The sequence below is a fragment of the Thalia democratica genome, chromosome 3, assembly GCF_965202585.1.
Source record: "Thalia democratica chromosome 3, ktThaDemo2.hap1.1, whole genome shotgun sequence".
In the NCBI taxonomy this organism is placed as follows: Eukaryota; Metazoa; Chordata; class Thaliacea; order Salpida; family Salpidae; genus Thalia; species Thalia democratica.
The window spans coordinates 40,187,756-40,208,787 of NC_139167.1; the positions used below are offsets into that span (position 1 = coordinate 40,187,756).

At 26.7% G+C, this 21,032-nt stretch overlaps 1 protein-coding gene across 1 annotated transcript; it reads left to right on the forward strand.

Annotated features, from left to right (window-relative positions):
• The first annotated feature begins 1,493 nt into the window (after window positions 1-1,493).
• LOC145831332 (dynamin-binding protein-like) lies at window positions 1,494-20,117 on the forward strand. Its single transcript, XM_082938552.1, has 20 exons — window positions 1,494-1,739; window positions 2,347-2,472; window positions 3,204-3,737; window positions 4,463-4,646; window positions 5,049-5,326; window positions 7,152-7,507; window positions 7,726-7,885; window positions 10,650-10,731; window positions 11,001-11,211; window positions 13,580-13,711; window positions 14,466-14,632; window positions 15,093-15,295; window positions 15,624-15,798; window positions 16,617-16,806; window positions 17,069-17,215; window positions 17,630-17,773; window positions 17,988-18,110; window positions 18,367-18,462; window positions 18,546-18,720; window positions 18,912-20,117. The coding sequence occupies exons 1-20, from the start codon at window positions 1,562-1,564 to the stop codon at window positions 19,514-19,516; spliced, it is 4,266 nt and encodes a 1,421-aa protein (XP_082794678.1). The 5' UTR covers window positions 1,494-1,561; the 3' UTR covers window positions 19,517-20,117.
• The last annotated feature ends 915 nt before the right edge of the window (window positions 20,118-21,032 follow it).

A 21,032-nucleotide genomic window follows, 5' to 3' on the forward strand; every position in this document is an offset into this window, starting at 1 on the left:
TCAAAAATTTGACTCATTTTCAATTTATTTACATCTATTATAATTAAACTGTTTAAGATTTATGATCTTCTTTAGTAAACTATATAAGGTTATAAACACATCTAAGTGTTCATCTATTAATTTAGTTAATAGCAGAACATTCAGTTGATAATTCAACTTGTGCAAATAGTTATAATATAAATAGATTTAAAACTATTAAAACTTGTAGTAATGTTTTCAATTTGATTAAATTAGAAGCCATTTGTATTTTGTTAAAGAAACCTGTTTAATGTAATCAAAAAGATTTTGACTATATTGTTTCTTTATTTTTGTAACACTTTATAAGGATTGTTTTCATTTTGTTTATGTTTAGTTTTACTGTAGATCAATTAAAATGTAGGTGAACTTATTTGATTTTAACTGTTACTAATTGTTTTTGTCTTCTATTAATCTCTTGATTACTTTATGATTACTTCATTTCTTGGTTACTATATAAGTTTGTTAAATCTTATTACTTGTTAGCTTTGTACTCTACTGATGAGAATTGCTTGAAATATATTTAGTGTTTTTGAAATTGTGTGTCTTGTGTAAATTATTGTATAATTACTGGTCACATGTTCCAAAACTCATTACTAACAAATTAAGACTTAGTTCTTCATCCCAAACTTAGAAATATTAATAAACTAAGTATTTTCTATTAAATTCTTTTTTTCTAGTATGCTACTTGTTTTAATTATAAATCAAGGTAGAAAAGTTTATCTTTTTGAATCATTTATATAAAAATACACCATAAAAACTATTAGTGAATCTGTTGGACTTTTAGAGAAAGCTGTCATTTTCTTTTAACCTTTTGTAAATTTTAAACAGGTTTTTTTTTTTAATGTTTTATAACTTGTGTTTGTTGTAAAGCGTTTATATATTATAGTTTTTATTTGAAATAGAGTAAATCTTCAAATTAATTTCATATAGTTGAAAAAAAGGGATTAGGAAAATCAAATAAATTTATTGGTTCAACATACAAAGTAAAAATTGATTTTGTAAATTTAAAATCAAGTATCTGAAGCAGTTAATAACTTTTTGAACATGCTTTCAGAACTTGAGAAAACTTATGATTCGAACAATACAAAGAAGTAATTAAAACAAAAGTTCAGTGTATAAATTTTTAGTATTAAAATACAATTAAGTTAAACTTACAATTATTTTAGTTTTAACAAAAACATAATTTTTTTTCACTTAGAAAGTAGCAGAAGTTTTCAATTACATATCAATACTTTTTAAAATGAATGACATTGATCTTATTTTCAGGTTCACAATATCAAAATTTAGATTACATGTTTTTTATTTTATATATAAATAAATTCAAAGTTTTATGGTTATTTTGTAATCTTTTTACAATAGTTTTTATAGTTTTTTGTATTAGATTTAAAAAATATGTATTAAAAAAGATATTTAAGAAAAATCTTCTATGAAACAAAAACTACTTATTTATTAACTTTATTTGTATTATAGATATACATACAATTAAATATTTAAGCATAATAAAAGTTCTTTGAAAAGCTCAGAACTGAAGGTTATATTACAAATGAATTATTCTTGTCAATTTGTGCAAAATGGCTCTGATTCATTTGTAGTTGCCTATTCAGACTACAGTAGTAAGTCAGCAGCTGAAATTTCGTTATCTTCTGGTGATTTAGTCAGAATCTACTGTGAAATTGATAACTTTTGGTTGTATGGAAAAAATCTAATAAATAATAATGAAGGTTTGTGTTGAACAAGTCATATAAGTGTTGTTTAATTTATTTATATTTTAATTTTTATTTAATTATCAAAACTACCTATGAAACAACTATTAAAAAAAACGACTTATTTAGTTTGTATAATTTTTAAGGAAATTTTAAGAAAGTTTATCAATTCAAAACGTATTTTAACTTTTATACAAACATATTAACTTAAATGCAATTATTCGTTAAGACTTGTTTAGGGTAATCTTTGTATCTGAAAGTATGTATTTAAAAGTTTTTCAAACTACTGTTTTATATTTTTATGCAAAACTAAGTTGTACAAACTGTAAAGCTTTGCTCGAGTGTTTAAATTACATTTTTCATTACTTTTTTATTACTTTATGATATTTTGATAACAAAGAAATTTTAATTTTGCATTTGTTAAAACTAAAAAAACTTGAAATTTCATTTTAATAAAATTTCTTTCTTTTCTCATTCTCTACATTTGTTTTCACAAGCTTTTTTATAATTTAACCTAAAGTTTTAGAAGTGACTGCTGCTAATGAAGCATACTTATAACAAACAAAAATCAAATTTAATAAAATCAATATTTTTCTAGAAAAGTTTTAATATATTTTAATTTCAGGAGAGCTTCCAAAAAGTTTTGTAAAAGAAGTTACTTTACCTTCACAAAATAAAAATACTAAAAGCTTGCTGTTTGGAATAGAGGACTACATTTCTGATGTGGATAATGATTTAAGTTTTAAAAAAGGTTTGTAATGTTTTAAATTGCTTTTAGTTAATATTATTTTCGAGTATTATACACGTAAAACGTTATGTTTTAAGTTTTATATATAAACATATGACAGTTATTTAGTTTAAAAAATTATTAATTTTCTTATTATTATTATTATTATTAATCAAGTTCTTTTTGTTTTTTTTCAATAAATTTACATTTACCTGCTTGCGTATTAAAATTTATCAAAGAAGAACCTGAAGTTAGACAACGGTAACCAATAGCGCAGCTAAAAGATCTTAAGTTGCAAAACATTTAATAGATAATAGAGATTGTGCTAGGAAATATGAGGTATATAGATTTAAAATAGTTCATCATTGTAATAGTGTTTTTGCTCTCGTTAAGTTAGAGGCTATCTTTATATTTTTAAAGAAACCAGAATTGTACAAACAAAAAGAATTTGATAACCAAGTGTCTTTATTTACTTAAATTATCTATTTTATTTCCGTTAGTAATATTTTAGTTTAATTAATGATTACTCTACACTGATTATTTATTGCGCTAATTAAATTGTTAGTTTTAACTTTTTTATTTTAAGGGAAAAAATTATTCATAATTTTATGTTCTGTTCTACTGTAAGTTTCTGATGAGAAGTAGAGAAATGCGTATTAATCTGTCACAAAAAACTTTAGAGAATGTTATATACTTGTTATGTATTTACTCTTTTGTGTTTTTTTTAATTTATAATTTTTTAACAAATTAATTAGGAGAAATAATATCATGCGAAAAATTTGTGGATGAAAGCTGGGGATGGGGAAGGAATTGTTTAAACAGTAGTGGAATGTTTCCTTTCAACTACACTTGCCAGCTTAGCTGTGAAAAATTAAGTTCCATCATCTGTATTGATAATTTTATCACAAATGTACCTGGTGAGCTGAATTTAGCTGTGCATGATGTTGTTACTGTAACTTCAAAACTAAATGACGGGTGGGCGAAAGGGTTTAAAACTGGAAGTAATTTTGAATCAGGAGAGTTTCCGTTGGCCTTTACAAAACCTTTTCAAATAAAGCAAACACAAGATAGCGCTGTTAGGTGTACGACAAAACAAGCTACTGGTATTGTTAAAAATAAAACAATGGAGCAAAGTGGAAACAATAAGGACACTTCAGATAGTAAAAGCAATGTCAATAATTTTTTTGCTTATTCGTCTAGTACATATGACAGAACAGACTTAAGCAAAGTTAATGATGCAGCTAACCTTCAAAGTTTAAATACATACAGTGATCACCAAACATCTACAGGTGAAATAAGTTGTGATATTGTTTTAGTAATTCTATTTGTTAAACCACCATAATTTATTGGAAGTAAACTATGTGCTTTATAAACAAAAGTTAATAAAGCACAAGTAGTTTCAGCTATAAATTTTAAAAAGTTTAAGTAAATAATTTTCAATCGCTTATAAAGCTTCAAGGCATGTATGCTGTTTTTGATCTTCATATTTGTTTTTCAAGCCGTAATAATTTAGACATATGAGTTATAAGTAAAGTATTTCAGTGTTTATTTGTAAAGTTTTTGTTAGTTTAAAGAGATACTTATTATACAAAAAAAATTTTTACAAATTTCCATAAGTAATTAAAATACAATTTAAGGATTTAGAAATTTATACTAAGCTGCCATTGTATACTGTTTTAACTTTCACACTTAGTGTTTTAAAGTTAGTTATTTATTTGTGTGAAAATAAAGCAGTTCTATTGTGTTTGAGGTGCAAACAATACAGCTTTTTGTTATAGTTAAATTTTTTCGAGTTTATCTTAAAAGTCATAAAGTTTGTTACAACTATATTAAAGTTTGAGCCCTAATTAGATATTAAAATAAATAACCATGTATTAATTTCTTATAATATTAAATATACAAATTACATTTTAATTTGTTTAAGCTTAAAACTGTGAAGTTTTTTAAATACTGTAACATTTGTTAAAAGTAAAATATCACTATGTAAAAGTAAAACTTAAGTTGTAAATCACAGTGCAAAGAATCTCTGCTTCGAGTGAACAAAACTCAAATAGCTCGAACTCGCTTATTAGCCCTGTTGATCAATCAAAAGAAACAAGCATGCGCAATAATCAATCACAATCAACAAAACTTACAAAAGCCGTTGATAAGATGCTCACATTTGCTAACAACTACGAAAATAACTTTCAACAGAATTGGTTTATCATTTTGAAAATAATTTTGTTGATATTTAATACTTGGTTGTAAAATATTTTATTTTGTAAAAATTTTTGTTGGTCTAATGAGCTTGGTTAAACTTATACATTTAACCATCAAAAACAAGTATCTAACAAAAAAGAGTTTTGCTTACAAGTATTCTGTTAAAACTAATTTAATACTAACTTCTATGTAAAACACTAATTTTTTTTGTATTTTAAAACATTTTCAATATTTATATAGTTTTAATTATAATATTTTTAAACTAGCAACTACTAAAAATGTCTTATAAAGAACTAAGGTTTTCATTTATAGATTTAAATTGTTAGTTTTGTTATTGATAACTTAAAAAAAAAAGCTGTTTATATTTAAAATTTTAGTCGTTACATCAGATTAATTCTCAGGTTCAAGGTGAATTATGATGTAAAAGCAGTTACAGATTTCGATCTAACTGTTAGAAAAAACGAACAAGTTTACTTGATAAAGAAAGTTAACGAAGATTGGTGCGAAGCTCAAAACCAGTTAAATCAAATTGGCTTCGTCCCACTAGCCTGCATTGGGTTGAAAAACGCACAAGTAGACAACCATAAAGTTTCTGACTGCAAAAACTTAACTACTCAGAAAAAAGTTTTATTACGATCGAGGACGGAAGCCGATTTAAACAAGCAGCAAACACAAACTAGTTAGTTGATTATTTGTAATGCACATATATATATCGGTATTAGAATGTAAATAACTTTAAATTTTTCATAAAATTTAATAGTAAAAAATAACTGGTTATAGTTATTTTATACTGCAAACATTTTTTAATATTGTTGCCAGTGTCAGACAAGCTTAGGTAGTATGCAATAAATAATATTTTTGTTTTTAGTTTTAAATAATTTGGGCTGTGAAAAAACCTTATGTGTCAAAAAAGCCTGTGGTTTTTAACCTTTTCTGTTGATTAATTAAAGATAATTATGAATTTAGAATTCTTTTTTGTCACTGTTTAAATTATTAATTGAAATAAGTTTTTTTACCGCTATATAGAAAATAAAATTGGATATACTTTAATTTTAATTGGTGCTGTGTTTATTGTGGTGTTTTTTTTTGCAGTATTAAATTTTTATGTACAAAAAAGTTGCTCAAAAAATTAAACAGCGGCTACAACTTTTCTAATTTTTGTAAGTCTTAAAATTTTTCATAAAAATATTGTTCAAAATAGGTAAAGTTTTGATACATTAAGACAATATGACGGCTAACCTTCTCTAATTTGCTAGTTATTGTGAAATTAATTAATTTTAAAGTCATAGTATTAGTCTATAGTAGGGATGGGCAACGTTTTTCAATCAACGGGCCGGATCCGGAAAATTAAGTCTTTTGCGGGCCGGAGTTTTTCGAATATGTGATTTACCGGATCAAGTATCTGAATCCAGCCGAAACTTTTCAGATCCGAATCCGTCTGGATACTAATTTAAAGTCAAGATCCGGATCCGTTCGGATTTTAATTTTTTTAAAGTTTTGGATCCAACCGCATTCTAATTTTATGGATAAAGTTGATCACTTTTTTGAATCCTTCAAATTCAAAAAACTTTCTCAAGTCTGACAACTTAAGATGTAGATTAAGACGTGTCAAATGTTTAAATTATGTCTATAAATAGAATTGACAAATACCGTACTTAAAAAAACACTTTGCTTGGGCTAATTTGGCATGAAAATATACCAACTAAGTTAAAACAACACAAAATATTAGGACAAAATAGTGTATTTATTAGTACACATTAGTTTATAAAGTCTTATTTTAGCATATCTTAAAGTCAAATTCTCACAGTTTTGTTTTGTAAAAGTATTATAAAAAGTTTTATGAAAATTTTGTAGTATTGACCCTCCGCAGGCCTGTAACTTTGCTCGCGGGCCGGTCATTTTCATTTGCGGGCCGGATCCCATTAAAGTTTAAAAAACGGTCGGGGGCCGGTCATTTTCACTCTGCGGGCCGGATCCGGCCCGCGGGCCGTACGTTGCCCACCCCTAGTCTATAGCATTACTAGTAGTTTTGTTATACATATTTGATCGTTTAACTTTAACTTTTTTTTTTATCTGTAACACTTTAAAAAAAAATAGAAATTTTAACATACATAAGTCAAGACTAAGAATATTATTTTAGACCCAACTTGATCAAATAACACTTGAAATTTAATAGCTATTCAAATAAAAGGCTTAGAGAGGACACACTACAAATTTTGTTTACTTTTATTTATTTTAACGAACACGTGATATTGTATGAAGTATTCGATTGGCTACTATAGTATTTACATCTTTTATTTTAATGCAAATGTTGACATAAGTAAAATATGATATTTTTAATCCAAGATTAAAATCAGAAATCCATATGTTTTTTATGACTACATATTTAAATACTTTGTGAATAAAAAAAAAGTTTAATCATACCTTAAATTTTATTTAAACAACTAAGTAAACACTTTAATATATAATTAACTAAGATATTGAAATTTGTTGTACTTAATTAGGAAACAATCGAAGAAATACAACTACCATAATTCGTCGAAACGCATTCAGTTCTCCTAAAAAATCACCGCTAAATCATTATAGTATGAGTGTGAATTTTGATGAAAATTCACAAAAAACGCGACAAAACAAAAGTTTACTACATGGAAGAACAAAGTCGCTTCGCAGGAGAACGCGAGCAGAAGACAACATCACAGTGACGTCATTGGAGTCACAGACCATGACGTCATCGTCTTCAGGCTCATCTGTCACTGAAAACGTTGAAATGATGTCGTCAGTGAGACCCCATTTGCAGCGAAGCTTGAGTGTGCGCACTTCTTACAAGAAAATAAAAATGAACAAAATTAAAATTGAAAAAGTAAAATTTTAAGTTCTTATTTCAACTTGGAAAAGTTGATAGTTTTTGGTCGTTTCAGTCAAAAAAAGAGTATTTAATTAGTGTAAAATATTTTTCGCTACTTAACCTTATAACGTTTGAGTGAAAAAAAAAACTTTTTACTGTTTATTTTATTTAATTGCCAATAAATATAAAAACATTTTATTTTTATGCTCAAATAACAAGTTAATGTTTGACAGACCCGACAGCACATAGAAGATATCACCAAAGAAATTCAGCATTACAAGCGAATGATCGATTGCTCAACTACAGGCAAGGAGCAAAAAGACTTTACTAATAAGTTGCAGTTCGCCTACATTAAGCTAAAAAGAATGCAAACCGCTCTGGAGCAAACTATCAGTTAGTATATGAGTGAAATTAAATTATGCCTTTATGTAGTTTTATTTTACAAAAGTTTTGAAAAAAATCTTTATTTAGAATTTATACTTTCAAGCTGTAGTTTGTATCGACATATTTTTGGCTTAGTTGCTGAGAAAACAAGTTGAAACAATTAGTAAAACAATAAAAATACTTTGGTTTAAGTTTATGCATGTGATTTATACAAGTCAACTAGCTTGAAATAGAACTAGTACTTATAAGCTACGTTTTTGTTTTATTAAGAAGTTTAATTATGGTATACTACGCTCAAGTACTAGCTTGTTTAGATAGAAAGAACGAAGTTTGTTTGCTCTGAATGCAATAGCTTAATTTATATACTTTTTATATTTTTATTAATATTAAGAAGAGTCTAGTTTGACTGAATTAAAAAGTATGTGATTAAAAAAATCATATTCAATTGTTTTAAATAGTTTAGAATAATTCAATACATTCTTGTTCTTAGTAAATTTTAATAAAAAATTAGAATTTTTGAGAACATTTAATATTAGTTGTTTGGTATATTAACTTAGTGTTTAAGTTAAAGTTACGTTTCAATATTACTGTGAGAAAATCTGCAGTTTTACCACATGCAATTTTTTTAATTCTAAAATTAATGCCGTCTATACTCCCTGAGGCTAAAATATAATTCATTTATTACTTTTTATTTTATTTATATAATTTAAATTTTACTTTTAATATACTAAAAAAATGTAGTATAATTTAAAATTAAAATTTTAAGAACTTGCTTAAGGTTATTTCGTTACATTTACTTAACACAATGATAGCTGAACACTCCAAATAGTTATGAAAAGTATAGCTTTGTACTGGCAGAACAAAACTTTGCATTTATACTTTTAGTTTCAGCTGATAGACCATGGAATTCACCATGTTATTATGTGAATTTTCAGCCTTACTTTGTTTCATGGTTGATTAACTTAACAGAAGTTCATTATCTCCGATCTTTTTTTTTTAATTTCAACTATTACATATTTAAGTAGTTATGTTTTCAGTGTATAATTGTTCTCTTAGGTCAGTTAGTTCTGTTTTTTTATTAATAAAGAGATGTTTATTTTTATACAGCTTTCATTTTGTATTTTTGTTTTGACTATTTTTGGTTAGTGCGAACTATGTTGCTTTATTATTTTGAGGTATAACTAAAAACCATTAAATAATAAAATCATAAAATTAAAAACATACTTTATTGTAGTATAACACAATGAGTTAGGTTATTAGACAAGAGTATGTTTTTTTGTTGTAAGTAGTTTTCAATTCATACATGTTTAATGCAATTAAAAGTGAACTTATGATAAACACGTTAAATTTTTTTAATTAGATTGTAGTAGAACAAATATAAAAGCTATAAAAACAAGAATTTTTCATATCATATGTTTATATATATAGATTTAAGCAGTTATAATAATAATAATAATAATAATAATAATAAAAGTAATAAAATGGTTATACCTCAAAGGTATAGTTTTAGAATTAAGACTGCTTAATTGTTTTTTTAAGTCCTGGTTTGTGTTATGTTTTTTGTTTTTTTTTTATTTAATTAATTGTGAATTTTATTAAACTTCATTATAATAATATTATTAGGCATTAACCTTAGTTTGAGTGTAAAGCTATAAATTAGTTAAACAAGATTGAAACTCAATTAGTTTTTTTGCCAATAATAAATTTAATATTTTCTTTAACTAGTTGTTGTTTTAAAAGCGTCAATTTTTATGTTTGATTTATGTTTTTGTGCAAGTTAAAACTTCTACAAACTGTTACGTTCATCAATAACTCAAATCATAATTAAATAAACAAATTGTATAAAGTATAAGTAGAAAATGCATATGCTGTTATAGGTTATAACTAAAACTATATTTTAGCAAAGTACAACTGTTTTAGCTACTTATTGTACTTATGATAAAATTTATATGTTTTTACCGAAAACAGGAAGTCTATAAAGTAGAGCCATATTGTTTTAAACTTATCATCTAACATTTAAGTAAATTATCTAACATGTATACTAACGTTGTTTGAAAAAGTTTATACTGCATAGTAGGTTACACAGTTATACAAATTATGCATTGTAAAAAAAATCTATATTTATAAGTTATTTAGACCCGTAAAAATCAAGTTGTAATTTAATTAAAACATGAGTGAAAACAATCCTAAAGACAATAATGTAAATGATTACCCTACATTGGAAAGTAATATTTTGTTAGATGAAAATGAATATTTACTTCCTACTTCAAATGAATATATCATTTTTGATGATGACCAAAGTAAAAGACCTTACAGTATTTTATATATAAATGGAAAATAAATTAAACTTATTTTTTTAATTATCAAATATTGAATAGAAGCAATTTTTATTTTAGTTATAACATATACCAAAATTTATTGGTTTCTAACGTTTTTAATTTACTTATAATAAAGCAAAACTAAAGTTTTACTTAGCATGTTTTTTGTCTTTATTATATAAGTATTTTTAAGTAATATTTTGTTTTGTTTAAATTTTGCTTAAAGTGATTGATACTTTATAGATAAAGTAGAGCAGAATATGTTTAATATAAAACAATTACTGAGTTACGCATGGTTTACATATGTTTTACTTTAAATATACACATTTTGATTATTTTTTTATTTAGTTTTGTCGAATGTAGAAGTTATAAAAATAAATGTAAGTTTTATTAATTAAATAACAGTAGTACACAAAAAAGTAAACTATATTTATTTTGAATAATCTTTTTTCAAGGTAATTCTGACAACAGCGAAAATATTTACCAAACAATTGACGATTTCAAAATCGATGAATCGCAGGAAAAACTGCCAAAAGAGTTGGTCTTACTTTTAAACATTCAAAACAAAAGTTAAGCTCTAGTCATGCCAAAGTTTTAAAGGATTAAAAGTTTAAACAAAATGTAACAGTATAAATAAAGAAAATTGTTATTTTAATAATTTAAACCAACATATTTTTATAAAGATGTTTTTTGTATTCAATATTCAAACAAAAAATTTCAAACTCTTTAGTTTTTTTTTACCAATTATTTGTTGTTATTATTAGTATCAACTGGTTAAGTGTAAATAAAATTTTAACTATAAACAGAAATTCCGAGCACACCGACGAAGGCACATCAGCACACAAAGATGCGAGCACTGGCGAGGAACATTATGTTGCCGACCCCACATCGTGTGATGAGATGCGCAAAACGCAGAGAAACCACATTGTTATCGAGTTGATCGAAACCGAAAAGCAGTATTTGAAAGACGTTCAGATTATCGTTGAAGACTTACTTTATCCGATTTTGAGAAAAAATGTTTGAATGTTGTTGTATCTTCAAGTTTAAGAATGAGTTATAATTAATAAAATAAACTAACCTGTTAAAATCTTTTCTGCTGTAAAGCTAGTACAGTGCTTATTCAATTATCTGAACTTGACTTATCTGGACGCTCACTTATTCAGGAAGTTTCATTTGAGAAAAAAAAATGCAAAAAAAAATTTAATGTTAAACACAAACATTTTTGTGTGATACAAATATTTAAGGTTGTAAGAAAAGCTGTAAGAAAATTTAAGGTGATGTTATAAGTTCTTCAATTTAGTTCATTGTTATGACGTAATAATACTGCTAAAGCTTTATTCAAAATTAGTTTAGTTGTGATAAACCTTTGTATTAGTAAGTTGGTTTAAATTTATTTTTAAACAATGATATTTAAAATATGACTTTAAAGTTTTTTTTTGATAGTTGATTAAATTCTAATTTTTGTAGAAAATGAATGTATAACAGTTCATTCATGTTTGATTTTTAATTCCAACTATATCCAGGGTTGCCAATCGGTCAGGAAAAGTCAGGAAAAATTCAAAAAAATGACAAAAGTCAGGAAAATATGGGGGGTTTTGAAAAAAAGTCAGGAAATTTTATAAAATTAAAAAAAAAGTCAGATTTTGTCAGTTTAAATTTACAAAATTCCTTGTTTTCCAAAGCCTTCAAATGGTAAAAATTAATTAGAAGTCCTTTACAGTTAGAAAAAAATTCCAAAATTTTCTTTAAGTTTACAAAAATATTTTATTTCCAATGCCTTCATCTAGTATAAATTAGTAAAATATCCTTTATGAAACTACAAAAATTTTCTATTAACACATTGAACAATACTTGAACTAGCAGATTTTTAAAACTCTTTAGTTTTGATGATCTCTAGCAAGGACACTTCCATAGTGAAACTGTGATATATACACAAAAAATTATCTAGCATAGTTTTAGAACCAAAGTTATCAAACCATACCTTCATTAGATAAAGAGGTTGAAGTGATAATAAAAAACGGAGAAAAAAATTTTTAGTACATACATTTGAAAAAACAGTATTTGATTAAGTTCTTTATTGTTTTAATGTTTTAACTGTAAAAGTTTGTTATTGTTTTAAGGATTGAGTTGTGAAATTTCCTTATTGATTTAAACTTTTAATTGTAAATGTTCCTTATGTGTCGTTTGTTTATCTAGATACATTTATGCTAGGAAGTGCTAAAAAATTGTGTCTTTTTTCAGACAAGCTGTGTTTATAAGGGAGTAATACAAGTATTTTGCTGATAGAGCTGTTTATTACAAACATCAATCATACACAGATGGTTTAATAGATGTACTGGAAGTTTGATGATAGAATTCAGCAAAAGACTGTTGTTTTTACTGTAGAAAAATTAGATTGAAAGCTTTATATAGTTTGAAGTGCTAGATTATGTATTTTAGAATAAGTTTAGTTTAAGAGTTTGATTCAGAAAAGTCAGGAAAATTTTGGTAAAAAGTCAGGAAAAAAGTCAGGAAATTTTTCTCAGCTTGATCAGTGGCAACCATGTATATCATAAAAGTTGTTAATTCTAACACTTTTTGTTTAAGATGAGGTGCACGGCAGCATTTATTTAAAGTCAAATAAGTTTGACATACTCAACATACTAGGTTTTAGAGCTGGACAAGACATCATAAAAATAAAACGAGTTGCATTAATCATTGAAAATAAACTAGCAGAAAAAGTGGAGCTGAGCTTCTATTATTTGTTATGCATTGCATAATAGACGGCAGTTATATTATTTTACGAAAATAAAAAAAAATAAACTTATCCGGAAAAATGCTTACCCAGACGTGTTTACAGAAAAATCTTGCACAACATGTCCGGATAAGTGAATATTCTGGCTTTAAAAGTTTTATTTTGCATCTTGTGCAAAAAGAACCTATTGTAAGAATTTTATTATAAAACATATATATAAAATGTTTGAAAACTTAGCACTTATTCAATACGCTGCAACTTAAGTAGTTTATATTATGATAAATATTTCTAAGCTAATTTAAAACTAATTAAATGAAAATTTTATGTGAAGTAAGAAATATTATTATAAGTAAAAATGTTTTTATAGTTATAAAACTACTATAAAATTAATAAAAATTAGTTGAAAGAGTTGTTATTATACTGTGAAATCTGTTTTAATGATTAACAAGGTTGTTATAACTAATTTAATTTCATAAGTTTTAACTTGCTAAGAAGTGACTAAAATATAAATACAATATGTAATGCATACATCTAACCAACACTGTATAACAACTTGGTAGTAAAAAAAAGGTTATTCAGTAAAAGTTTGTCGTTATATCAATTATGTTTATTTGCGTAAACTGGTATCGTGTTTAATGCTAATTTTTACAGCTTGAAGAAGAAGTGAGTGCAAAGAAAATTTTTAGCAACATAGAAGATGTTCTAGAGTTCACAAGCAGGTTTTCTGAAGATCTCAACCAATTGATTATCGTCGATGAAAACGGAAAAAAAAGTGTTGTAGAGGTTTTAAATATGTTTTTATTTTTAAAACCCACAAAGTTAAAAAACTAGTTAGTAAGGGTGCTTTAATTTCAAAACTGTTAGTGTTTTGTTAAGTATATTTTTGTATTCACAAAGAATGAAAAACTTTTTTAAAGTGATTTTGTTGAAGTTATTTGTCTTGTTTGTCAGACAATGATCACAAACAGCTTTTCTCCTATGAGGTAGGCATTGTTGTTTTTCACTTGTTTGCTTCCAAATTAAAAGATTATTGCTCACTTTTGTTGAAGTATTTTCTTTATAAGTTTTAAAGGGTTATTAAATTTAGTGAAATTTAAAGAGTATTTTTTTGAAAAATTTTACCACTTTACCTTATTTTTTAGTTTTTCTACAATTTGTTATCCACATTATTTTGAAAGTAATGTATAAATTTAAAATATAATGCAAAATATGACCTTTTTTTTAATAATTAAGTTGTTTCGTACTTTATAAACAATATTTGTTTTAACTTTTTTTTTTAATTTTGACAAAATATTTTAAACAAAACAAAAATTTCTTATCATATATTCACATTTGTTTCCATTTGTAAACTGTCTTAAATTTTGACTTGTGATTTGTTGTTAAAGTCAGCATTAAAAGCTACTTTAACCTTGATTAGCTTTACTTTTTGTAACAAAATCCGAACACAAAAGTAATCTTATCTAGCTCTAGTTAAAAAAAGTTTAGACAAAACACCATACCACTTATGCACTGAGTTCAAATAACATTCTAAACACAGAATGAAAATACAAATGTCGCCACTGTTTTCCTTCAACACATGAGCTCTTTAGAAGCTGTTTACAAAATATACTGCAGAAATTATGACGAATCGGTGATGCAAATTGAAAATCTAAAAAACAAAGGAACATTTAACAGTGCTTTTTCTGATATTTTACAAGACTTAAGGTAAATAACAATGTTGGTTGTATTTTCTAAGATGAAGCTTCACTCTATTTTTTTGATTGTTTTAAGGTTTAGAATTCTTAATAATTATTTTTTGAAATAATACTTATTTTTTTAAATTTATTTTTTGATTAGTTAGAAAAATAATTTATAATTTAGATTTATTGTACGTGTAGTAACAATATTGTTTAATTATAGTAAATGTTTAAAATAACTCTACAGTAATTCATCAAAACTTGAACTATAAGTGTTATTTTTTCTTTATTAATATTTGTATTTAAATGTATACTGTTACAAATTAAGGTAGTAAGTATTTTCTAAGTATGAGAAATAATGTTTTAATTGAACGAAATCTTATAAAAATTTAGTCTCCCAAATCGTAAACAGGTATTTTTTTTTCAAATATAACAAACTGTTCATCCTCTTAAAACTTTTCATTTCAACACAAGTCGCTGCCACACAGGAAGAAAGCGACGGTGTTCACGCTGGACAGCTTCCTGATCAAGCCGGTGCAGAGGGTGCTCAAGTACCCGCTGCTGGTGGACAACGTGATGAAGAAGTGCCTGATCGAGGAGGGGCAGCTGTGCTACGACGTGGCCAGGTGCAGCAAGAAGATACACGACGTCGCCAACAAGATCAACGAAGAGCGGAGGAAAAAGGAGCTTGGTCAGTACCAAACTAATGATGAGTATAAATATAACTGTGTTTGAAATTTCTTTTACTAATCATAGGATTTTTTTCATTTATAAATGTATAATTGTTAGGGAATGTTTAGTTTTTAATATAATGGTATTAAATTAAAAAAAAAGTATTTACTTTAAAGAATAGTTTACACATTACTGTATTTGTACTCTGTGGTTTTGTAACTTTTTCATAATTTTTATTTTCTTTTAAAGCACTATAAAGTTTGAATTTTATTGAAAAAATTTCTGATGATCTTTTTGTTTAATACATTCATAGTCTGTTGAATATTATCTTTTCTACGCCATAACAGTTCGCCATTACAAAGAGCAAAATTCGTTGGACATAAAGATATCGGACAAGCTGCGCAAGCTGAGCTTCGGAACGGTGAAGAAGAAGTACTCGAGAGCGGCGCAGTCGATCAGGAAAGCGGCGGGCATGATCGATGCCGACCACGATGACCCCGTGTTTGTGGCCGTCGAGAACAGGTTCGTTGTAATGATATTATTTGATTTTGTGTTAAATATTAAATAAAACACGTTTGCGTGATGAATGTTGTTAAGTTGTGTTGCTTGCGTACTTCGAACAAACACTGGTTTACCTCAATAGATATTAAAAAATAAAGATCTAGATACTGTAGTGTTAGTTGTTTTACTTTTGAGCAGTTTTTGAAAATACCGGTTGTTTCATGTGGTCAAGCTCATTTTAAATGCTACTTTTGGTAGTTAGCTTTTTTGTTGACCTTTATGAATTTTAATTGCGAGTTCTTTACAACTTTTGAATTCTTGTGGTGACAACAGTTAAGTTACTGGACGCACTTGTTATTATCTCAATAATGCTTCACATCTTTCGAGTGAAATACTTAATAGTGCCAAAGTGCCAATTAAATATTTTCATTTAGTTCACCATTTCCTCTTTATTACTTCGTGAACCGTAATTTTGACAGAGAGTTTTTTTTTCAGTTTTTATTTTTGTAAATTGTTGGATTAGTTATGAAAATCACTGTCTACTTATCAGTTAGCTTTTAACAACTAAAAAAATAATAGTAACAATGTTGATAATTGAGAATGAGTTTTTGCAACCTTTTTTAAAATTATTTGTTGTTAACTTAAATGGTTAACTTAAATTTTATCTAGTGTTATTTCATATTCATTCTGTGCACTTTTTCACAAGCTTAAATAATCTTACTTAAAGCTTTTCAAATTATTTAATCAAAAAGTATTTTCAACTAAATGTTTAACTTCGACTGTACTTAAAATTGTTTAAACAAACTTAATTTCAAATACTCATAATCTCTAAAACGCAGATTCAAGCAAGTGGACAACAAAGTGAAGCAGTTTGACCACAACATAGACGAGTACCTGTGCAAACTGAGGGACGTGCTGCACAACCACGCAAACCTGTCCGCAACCATCAACCGGTTTCACGACGACAACTCGGTTGATTTGTACGTTCAGTCCTCCGGCAGAATATCCGAGCATATATTTCGGCAGTTTGTTAGTTACTTTTGAACTGATCAAACTATGTTTGTGTTTAACTTCTATACTGTTTTGTAGCTTAAATTGCTACCATAGATATTTTAAGTTAAGAGTTAAGTAACAATTGTTAAATGTTTTATTTCATAGAAATAGGTTATTAAAACAACAACATAAAAATAATTGTGAGCTTTTTTTAAATATATGACTATAATGTATAGCTTTGAATTAAAATAGCCTATGTATTGTAGCTTTGTGAATCAAAATATTTTTTTTTCCACAGCACACTAAAGTCCAGTTGGAAGTGATATCACCGCTCGTCGCACTGACTCAAATGTACAAGTCTCCGTGGAAGCTGATTGAAAAGCGCAACGACAAGTTGCTCGACTACGAAGTCTCAATGAGAGGGGACAACGGCCAAGTCATGCAGGTGCGTTTGTGAATAAAGTTATCACTTTGTGTGAAGGTTGTAAAAATTTAAGTGATGCTTTTATTTGTTTTAACTCTTTGAAATAATGTTTTATATTTAAAGATGCTGTGTTTATAAATTAAGTTTTTAACTTATTGAATTTAGCGGTAAAGATTAACCATTTTTTTATTAAAAGAAAACTTGAAGTTTTTTTTTAGCACTGACTAAATATAAAATAACTTAATTAGTTAAACTATAAAAAACTCGTCTAAAACTTATTTTTTTGTAGTTTTGTTTTGTATGTATGTAAAAAGTAAATATGTTTTAATCTTTTTTTTTGTTTATTTTATTATTGAGTAGCGATAATTAAGCTAAATATATACTTCCATATATGATTCGAAAGTTTTAACTTCAAGAAAAGTAATTAATTTACAGGCAAATAAAAACGACTACTTAGCGCTAAACAACCAACTGTGTGATGAGTTACCCAAGTTGTGTAATCTATCAATCAGTTTGCTAAACAAATGCATCAAAACTTTTAACAAGCATCACTATGATTTTGTCCAGTCATGCATTAAAGTTAGTGTAGAATGAGATCTTTAAATTTTTTATTAAATATTATAATTTATAAGAATCGTTTTAAATGTTTTTTATTTTGATAAAAGTTCATCAAATGCTCATTGTTTATCAACTTTTCAAGAAGTTTTACTTCAAAACATTATAGTTAAAGTAAAGTGAATTTGTTTCTATCAAGTTGTTTTTTGATAGATTGTAATATTTTACATATATTTAGGAATTGGCGCAGTTTCGTTATGAATTCAGCAACCACCCATTACAAAATCACAATATGAACTACAATAACACAGTGGAATCTATATACAAAATAATGCAGAATTACAGAGCTCGTTCCGCTTTGGTTAGATTTTGTTCAACATATTGTCTATTAGATGATTATTTAAAAACTTAATCTTTAGTCAAAACTATATAATATTACAATTTTTTAGCGAGTTTGTTTTTCAAGGCTTAATAACGTTTTGAAAATGGAATATTTGCCCTGAAATTATGAATGATATTTCTTATTGAGAGAATATTTTAGTCAGAAATAATTCGTTTAGTTTATATAAAACATTAAATAAACCTGCTGTTCAATTGTATTTTATTTATATTTTCAGGTTGAAAACGAACTTGCAAAATATTCATTTATTCCGAAGTCGTTTACAATCGAAAGTCCAATGTCACAACGTCGTAAAAGCATTACAAGCCAAAAGGTATAACTTAAAATAGAATGCGTAAATTGTTTCTGTTTTTATTGTTTGTTTTATGCTACTACTTTTTTTACTTCTTCACACAGGACACACTCATTCAAACAATGGAAATGAAGGAAAACTTGATGATGAAGTATGACGTCATAAACCTTCGTGTTGCAACGAAAAGTTACAGTAATGGCGTAATCAATTGCCAACCTGGAAATTTATTTGCAGTTGTTTCGGTAAAGAGCAAGGAAAAGTTGTTGGTTGATAATGGTGGTATGTTGTGTTTATAATTTATTTTAAACAGTATTGTTTGTGCTCTAACAAATTATTTTAAATTTTGATTTAACACTAATTTGTAATATATATCTATATAAACAGTGTTACAAACTTTTAAATTAGTAGTTTTTTACTCTTTCTTTTAACTGTGCTCTTTTGAAAACATTTACTAATAACCACTTCAACAGTTTTACAAACGGTCCTGCCATCCAACATACTTCGACATTTCGACCCGGAATTCGACTTCAAGTCCACGAAAGAGCAGCACTCTCCAAACTTTTACAAAAACTACCACAACGACAACAAAGTGTACGGGCCTATTGCGTTTGGTGCCCGTAACTTGAGTGAAGAAGTAGGTGTTTACGGGCAACACCAACAAGTAAACAACAACAACAACAATTCAAACGCTTACGGGGAAACAAATCAGAAAAGTAAGTTCAAAATGTCAAGCAACTCCGATCGAACAAATAAAAAACTAGCTGCTAATGCGGACGAGTTGGAAAATTTTAACGTGTCGTTTGATGAATATGAGACGTTGGGTAGTGTTGCCGTTGACACTTCAAAAGTTCCTGTTTCGAGAAGTGCAAGTTCTACTGAGTTGAAACCAACATACCGTGCAGAGTACTCGTTCCAAGCGTCCAACAGCTTGGAGCTGTCAGTGGCGGAAGGCGAACGAGTGCGCGTTGTGTGTTGCCATGACATCGAGGGAAACGCCGAGTGGTGGTTGGTCGAAACCGTCGATAGCTCCAAGCAGGGTTACGTGCCCGCCAATTATCTGGCCAAAGTCACGTGACTCGTTAGTTTTGCTTGAATTACGAGCGATAGTGCTACTTGATGCAGACTAACTAACATTAGAATAACAAAGCGGTGTTTGAGTTGTCCGATTTCAAGTGATCTCTTATTAGCATAATTGTTTTTGTTAAAATGTCAAAACATTAATTTTATGTTTGCTAGTTATTATAGATCCTATCAATTCAACTTGTTTGCAGTTAATATTTTTCTGTAATACATGTTTTTTTTCAAAATTAAACGTAGTATGGGTTGTTGGGTCTGTTGATTAACGTGATTATACTTAAATCAACTTATAAATTATGCCTTCATATTTGTTTCTTTGTGAACTGTTTTAAAAATTTCTTAATAATCTGCTTGTATTTGGATTTCCTTTGTTAGCAAAAATTTTTCTAAGAATTTGAAATATATTTTCACCTAATGAACTGTTTTTAACGGATTAAATCTTAAAACTATAATTTCTCAAAACTTGCATTTTAATATCCAAGTTCTTTTTTTTGTCAAAAAAAAACAAACATGAGATTTATTAAAAATTCATACAACCTAATTAATTATTTTCAAATAACAACCCTTACTAATATTGTTCCTTTTATGATGTATTTTTACTCTTCATTTGTTCAAAAGTTTGAGAATCAGTTTCAAACATTTAAGAAAGTTGAGATCATTGTGTTGATTATTTCAAATATTTTAGATATAGTTTTATTAAATGCAGTTTTATTGTTTAATGTTTTAACATTTTTGAATCAAGTTATACTGTTTAAATGATACTTCAAAATAATTTAACTTTTTATCAAATCAATATAGTTATGATTGTAACTTTTTAAAATCTGTTTTAAACTTTTCCTAGCATTTGTTGCACATAATATCAATCATGTTTTATTGATTTTTTTTTTGATGTTTTGTTTTATCATTCATCCCTTGCCAATTAATCACTTGCAGCCTTATTAAATTGATCGAATTAATGTATCTCACACAAAAAATACACAAGGTTATACAAAAACATAAAGTGCAGTTTACTTCTTGAGTAAATATATATATGGTTTTAATAATGACTCAATCCATAATCAGAAAAGTTTAATGATTTTTTGTATTATTCTAACTTATAAAAATTTATTCATTATTATTTAGAATTAAACTTACACATTTTAGTTTTACAAAGTATGTACAAGTATAATATGATAAAATAAATAAAATATGCTGTCAAAAATGTTTCTAATTGTGTGAATAGAATATTTGGTTGTTAATAACAAAAAGCTTTAACAACGGTCATTCATTTTTGAAAAAAAAAGTTTTATATTTAACTATTTGTTAAATGTTTGATAATTTTTGACCTTGTAGGTTGAACTCAAAAACTTGTGTATTTACAACTGTACGATGTGTAATTTTAACTTTATATTAACGGTTTTTTTTCCAAGTTAGGCAACTAGTAATTTTATAAAATTGTTCTAATTTTTATACGGTAATAGAATAGTGTTACGGTTATTGAAATTATACCTACTAAACACCACTTTTTTTTGAAT